We start from the raw sequence: 7564 nt of genomic DNA, 5'->3' as shown, positions 1-7564 counted from the left end.
ATTTGTTTCCATACTTTTTATTGAATTTATTACTTAATGATCATTTTAATGATAATAACTTTTGCCTTAGGTATCAGTTCAATACTGGCAGAAAGGAATTTTGAAATTGGAACCATAAGAGCCTACTACATTTAAAAAACATTATTTTTGAATTTTTGAAGCAGTAATTATATTCATAGCCTAGCTTATTATTTTATTAATCATTATTGACCAATACTAAGATTCTGAAACTATTAAAGGTTACATTCAGCTTCAGTTGCCATTTATCCACTCAGTCTACTCACAGCTTTCAACTTTATTGGCAGTTGTCAACCTCTTATGAAAAAGCAGCGAGTCAGTTCAGTTAGAAACTTATTTTAGCTATCATTATATTTCTTTATTTGTTGGTAGTTTATGCATGATTATGAGCATGGTGTTCCTCCTCCGCAACCACCAGTAGCTGGAGATGGAGGGCCTCCACCACCACCTCCAGGAGACCCACTACCGCCACCACCCACCTCCAGCAATCCCTTTTGCTGGAGGCCCGCCACCACCACCATTAGCTGGAGATGGAGGGCCTCCAACACCACCTCCTGAAGACCCACTACCGCCATCACCACCACTACCTCTCGCAATCCCTTTAGCTGGAGGAGCACCACCTCCAGCAATTCCTTGCCTGCAACCTCCACCAGCTCCTGCACTCCATCCAGGTCCACCTGCAGTAGCTGGAGGCCCTGGAATGGCAGCTCTGCAACAGCAGAGGTTAAATACTATATGGCAACTTTACCAAATTAACCGTCAAATTGTAAGATTTAGTAACACATGTAACCTGCTGTACCGCTATTATCACCTGTCCCCCTCTTTTTTACTTTAGTACAATAATCTTTCAAGACCTAGGCCTTCAAGAGGCCACATGGTCAGGAGGAATACATCGACCAAGAACTATAACTTTTATTAATTAAATGTAGAAAGATAACCTCATTAAAATACCACGATAAAAAGTCAGTTATATTTCACCATAAATTAGCCAAAATAGAAATTACAATAAAAATGCTCAAATATTGTTGAGCATTCAACAAGGCAAAACAATTCAAATACTTGAGCTTCATTCTTCCTATAATGTGATGAACATCACTTCTAATAATGAGTAAAAATATAGTTACTGCGGCCATAATTAATGAGATATAGTTATCATCAGAACAATTATAACCTTGGATCATTATCTATAACACAATAATAAAACTCCATGAAAATTTACAATAATCTATCTTACAATGCATTCAGTTGCTATGACTGACAATATGAAACCTGTGAAGCTGGAAACTGGCGCCTACTCCAGTGTGATATACCACCCCTGATCAAGGAGCTACAATGAAACATGTTACAGTGACAATTATTATTAGAAATTAATTTAGTTACCACAATCAAAATCAGCTGTAATTATACCTTTAAGGCAAAATAATAAAAACATCATCAACAGCAAGCAATGTAGCCCACAGGCTATTACTATTACTGTGGCCACAATTAATGATATAATCATGAAACAAATATGGACTATAACCTAGACTCATGACCTATAACACAATACATAAGACATCTCACAATACTCTCCATTGTACTAGATATTCCATTGCTAAGAAGACTACAGTAATAGGAAACCTATACAGATGTAATCTGGCACCTCCTACCTCGTGATACAACTACTAATCAAGGTGCTGCAACAAAACAAGAAGTTACATTTCATAAATAAATTAATTTAGTTACAGTACTCTAAATACAGAATTGCTTTTAATTGTATTGCACATTCCAATGTCAAGCAAAGGTATTGCAGAATCAGCAAATCATTTCCAGCTATAATTACTTATAAAGCATAGTAATAGAAACAAATCAAAAGCAAGCAATGTCAACTCACAGGCTAATAATAACAATAGAACAAATAGTAATGGTGAACAAACTTCATTACCAATCACATCAAACCTCACTATTTAATACCACATTGTAGTCCTTGTGCCAAGCAAGTACCTGTAAAAAGTATGAATGTGACTAACAAATAATGATAATGGTAGCATCTAAATTATTTCTGATTGGATCATACATGCATGTGCATGCATGCATTTTAGACATAATATTGCTCACTATAATGTTATTCTCAGTTAAGATGCTTTCATGACCTGCCTAATATAAAATATAATTGTGTACATCAAGAATTTCCATTGTGCAAACAGTACTTTTGTTAATGAGAACATGCACATGTTGCAACAATCATCGCTAAAAGAGGCGCAACATCAGCTGGCAAGCATTTAATATGCGCACAGCATTGATGGCAGCATCATTTAAATGTGCAACATCAGCCGGCAAGCATTAACTTAATAATGCACACAGCATTTATGGCAGCATTATGCGCAACATCAGTTGACAAGCATTAACGTATGTAATGCACACAGTATTGATGGCAGCATTAACATGTATGATGATCATTATTATATGTAAAGAATCACTGCTTGAATGATACTACATGTACAAGTATAATGACAACTTTTAAAGTTACTCTAAAATTTGTCTTCTCTGAAACTACATGTACAAGTATAATGACAACTTTTAAAGTTACTCTAAAATTTGTCTTGTCCTTCAACATTTGTCAGTAGCACCCAGATCCATAAGCACTTGTTATTTGCAATAAACATGTAGTACAAGCCACAAACAAGATCAAAATCTGATAATGACAGCTTCCTTCCTAACCCTATGTCCTACGTAAATGATAGTCACAGAAAATTGAATTGATGGTCAAATATGATGAATGGTAAACCTCTTTCACACCCTCTCCCTGTCCATTATAGCAATAAGAAATCAATATTTATTGTTATTCGTTATACCTTCATTAATCTCACTTCCTGAATGCAGTTAGATCTCTTTATATTGAGCAATTCTGGGTGGATATGCACAACTAGTTTTCACACACACTCACATTGCACATGCAGTAAAATTAAGTCACATTAAACAACCACTGTTTAAAGATGATGGACCTCCCATACACCATACCCACTTTCCATCAACAATCAATGCAATAAACGAGAAGGTGCGGTATAAAAGGCGGTGCCCTGGGCATGGTGGCTTCCGTTTTTTTCACGTGTAAAAATGTCTGCTCTAGATGATGTTGCTTCTTGAAGGAAAAACACAGGCAAAGAGGGGTTTTGGTACCAATTTGAGTTACATTTTACTCTCAAAGAAGATAAGGACCAGTTCTAGCTAGGCTTGATCGAGTTAAAGGTTCTTTCGGCACTAAAAAATGGCACTGGAAATGCTGTCTCACTTTTTTGCTGATTTAGTCGGGAAAGAGGGTCATTTAGAGGCTCTATCACATGATACTAGTTATACTCAATACTTCAGGTAGTTATAATGTGTTTGAAATTAGTATTAATATAAAATAAGGTATTGGTAATGGGGTTGAAGAGCAGCCATTTTGTGCCTAAATATAGGATCGGCTATTGGGACGCACATGTTGGTGATAGTGTCGTATGGTTGACCAAAGGATGATCAATTACAGTCAGGTATTATTTGTTATTATTATTAATATTTTATTATAATTATTATCAAAATTATATTTATATTTTTACTATTATTATTATAGTATAAGTCATGTGATTTGGCCCTGATGTTTATGTATAGTAATAGCACAAGAAAGTATAAGGGGAAACTGTTTCCTATGTATATACAAATTCTTAGATAGCATAAATCTAAATGTAACCCTTTCTATGTCACAAGGTACATCGATATGATCGAAATTAATTGATATACGTGTAGCATAAATACTCATTACTGTACCAATGGCACCATTAACTAATCCTACAGTCACGTCAATATTGCTTCTTAGCATTACACTACAGCCAAATGCTACAGACAAAACAGTTCCTAAACTAGCTGTTTTGCTTGGTAGATCTTTAATTTTCTCTATTTTTTCTTGTTTTTTTGTCAAATTTTGCTATGCTGCCACTTTCATCAACACATGGTAATTCTATTTTCTCAGTTCCTAGACTTTCTAACAATAATTGAAATTGGAGGATTTGTTTCTCACTTTCGAATTCTTAATATTTTTATTGTATTGAAACCTTAAATACACGATTCTTAAGCATAACAATAGTTTCATCAGTCAGACAGCCATAACTAACAGAATCGAGCATTGTAACGAAAGTTTGTCTCCTTTTTGTTGCTCATTGATTGTTACTTCATCATATTTTACTGTTTCTTTCCATATGTTAATTGCATTTGCTGCTCCAAGTCTTGTTTTTACTAGTTTGTTGCTAATTTTTTTAAATACTGGTCTACCATTAACTGGTGGCAATTGTAAATGGTCACCTACAAATAAAATATTTTTGGATCCAAACCATCAGTTCCAAATATATCTTATAAGCGATGTATGCTAGATTTAGTTTGGATACCATAGATACCTCGTCTACTATTATAATTTTTAAATTTTTAAGTTTCATTTTTATCCTTCTCTGAGCTATTTATTCAAAGCCTAATATCCAGCTGTCTTTCCCTCATGCTCTATTGGTAGCTGAAATAACCTATGTATTGTTAGTCCACCTACATTAAATGCGGCTTTACCTGTTGGTGCTACTATAGCGCATATGATTTCACCACTTTTTGGATACCGTACGTCATCATCTAGGCATTTCATTGCCTCTATTAACAAGGATTTACCAGTTCCACCTACACCACTAATAAACTTCCTTAGCGGTTTGATATTATCTAATCTAAGTAGTGTTGGATCCATTCTCTATTGTCTTCACATTCTTTTTGACTTATAAAATGACTCTTTATTTTCTCAAAAATTCTTAATTAAGCATTGCCTCTCATTGCTCTACCGTTACATTAGGTACATTTATGTGCGTGTCAGCAATATCAGCTACTGCTTCCATTATTTCACCTAGTAAATCAGGCTCATCATCTTCCTTGTTATCAAGAAGTTCTTCAGTGAAACCGGCTTTATTTCTTGCATCGACTACTTTCTTCCAGCTTCTAAAAATTTCTGCAGTCTGTTGAAACGATTCTCAATGCCAGTAGAGATGCTTCTCTGTGATGCCTCAAAGCTTTGTCCATTGTTTATTCTTCCATTACACGTGTGCTCTTATCTCTTAAATGCACAAATAAAAATATAAGTCAGTAATAAAAATCATCTCTTTCTGCTTCTTGCAGAGGATTAAATTTCCTATGGTTTGGAAGGACTAGCTTTGATCCAAGTTTGTATTTTCTTTCTTCAGTTTGACCAATTTCATCAAATTTGTAATTAGCAACAAATTCATAATGAGATGCATCTTCCATGTTATTCAGTCTCGTTGGATAAAAGTCTTCAATTATGCTAGGATTAAAAATGTCTCCAGAAGATTCATCCATTTTAGTTAAATATAAATAGTTTTTGATTTTTCTGCTCCTTTTATGAGGCAAGTACACAATATCGTACTATACTGTAACTGATTTCATATATAAACTTTCCTAAAGACGGTTGCTATGTTCATATATTCCTACTTCTTTGGCTCAGTAATTTTTGTCCATTTTTCAAAGGCCTGCTTTATATGTTGTCACAGCTGCTGACTTCATTCCATAATTCCTGTGCATGACTCTTTTCTGCTTTAGTGACGTATCCAGTTACATACTCTGTTAAGGAAAGACTCGTCTCTGCTATATCTTGCAAGTCCATAATTGCAAGCCACAATTTCAACAGTAAAAGATTGTAGTTGTTGACTGAAACTTCTTATTCATTTTGGTTGAGATAACGTAATTTCTTGCATGATTTTAAACTATTTTCCACGTCATTCATGCAAATACTATGTCGTACTGGTCTAGGAAAATCAAATCGGCACCTAGATACATAGGTCTTGCCAATATTAATACTTTGCTTGCAGTATTTGCTGCAATTGTGCATTTGGTATTTTGTTACGAAAAAATTTAAATCAGGCAACGCATTACTATCTGGTTTATGAGAGGTATATTGTCTTGTATGAAAGAACACACTTCCTCTGGCCGATCGATGCCGACAACAGGAGCATTTTCAATCCATAGGAGGATGTAGTCATGAGGCACTTCATGCTTTTGATATTCTTTTTTAACATAATATTGCTCTACATTGCCTAGAACACCTCTCTGAAGAATGACAACGTCAAAAAAATTCTTAAATATGTATGAAAATTCTTGAGATACTAAAACAGGGTCCTCAGTACATAGTCTAGAAATACTATATTATGATTGTGGACCAATATTTACTTTTCTTAAATATTGCGCTATATCAGCTGAATTGTATTCAGCACAACTTAATGTCAGGAAGTGTTGGTAAGCGATACTCAGCAATCACTGCTTTGACTTCACCTTTGACACTGAACAAATATTGATTTGTGCGCCGTATTGGAGCCAACATGGTACTTAAGTTGCCATCAAATCCTTGATGTAAAACATTTTTTCCCAATATGTTAGCAACAGTTTGACCAACGTTGCCCCTTGATGTTTCTAATAAATTATATATGCCAGTTTTAAGGCCCTGTAAATTTTTAATTTGTAATAGTGCAACCAATATGAATGATTTCTACAAAATTGGGAATCTTTGTTTAAAATTCTTGATTTTATGTATTCACTAAATGATAAAGTCTGTGCTTGATAGCTTTGTCTGGGATGATACTCTCCATATTGTCCCGTTGGAAATAAAGTAGGAAAGCATGACAAATCAAGACGTTCTTGCTATTGTCAATTGGTGCTTCTTTTACATACATTAATTGGTATTGACTGATATCAGAACCTGTTGCAATTTTACTATCAATATTTCTAATCATATATGTCAAAAGACTTCCTAAATCTTGATCATTTGCTTTTTCAAGCATTTTACAAGTTGTATTGCTAACTACTTGTACAACATTTTTTCAAAATTCATCAATTGAATCATCATCTACGCTTCTATAAAGCAAATTTCTTTCTTTAATTTTTTTAGTACTGCTTTTATTTTATTTCCATCAACAAAACTACGCCACACATTATTTGATTTAGTAGGCTGTCCATTTATAATAATATACAGTTCTGGATTAGGCAAATGATTAGAATCTATACCAATCTCATTTAAAGTTTCCAGTTTTTTTTCTAATGGAAGGGGTGTATTAAACATTGCACCTTTCAGAGCCTTTGAAGAATTATATGTAGGCACTTTAAAGTGTAACTGACATGATTTTTTGGGGTATTTTTTTATTGACCTAAAATGATCAAATGATTTTTAAAATGCTGTATGGAAAGTTTTATTGTCTGGAAAAAGTATTCACTGAGATATGAGCCTTCAAAGGTGCTCATTTTGCTTCCTGCCATTTTACATCCTGTCAGGGGGTGTGGCTAAACGTGATGTCATACTAGGCTTAAGGTTGACTTTTACCATTGACTGTAATGTAACTTTAGTAGATAATATCTCTGTTAGATTTCATTTTATACCTTGCAGCTTTAATCCTGTGGTAAAAGTGATAGCTTGTGCTTATAATTCATAAAAGTCAGAGGACATCTGAGTCATTATGGCTGGTATAGCTTGCAGCTCATAGCCTACTTTTGACAATCCATA

The 7564-nt window shown here is 34.3% G+C and overlaps 1 protein-coding gene across 1 annotated transcript in view; it reads right to left on the bottom strand.

Annotated features, from left to right (window-relative positions):
* Positions 1-480: 480 nt before the first annotated feature.
* Positions 481-7564, bottom strand: part of LOC109580171 (putative polyketide hydroxylase) — a 14293-nt gene continuing 7209 nt past the window's right edge. The window contains exon 4 of the mRNA XM_019993065.1: positions 481-727. Coding sequence (XP_019848624.1) covers positions 481-727 — 247 coding nt within the window. The remainder of the gene's footprint in view (positions 728-7564) is intronic.

This window comes from Amphimedon queenslandica, unplaced genomic scaffold (assembly GCF_000090795.2).
Source record: "Amphimedon queenslandica unplaced genomic scaffold, v1.1 AMPQUscaffold_13502, whole genome shotgun sequence".
Lineage (NCBI taxonomy): Eukaryota > Metazoa > Porifera > Demospongiae > Haplosclerida > Niphatidae > Amphimedon > Amphimedon queenslandica.
The sequence above is the reverse complement of the archived record's forward strand: the minus strand, read 5'-3'. Positions and strand labels throughout refer to the sequence as shown.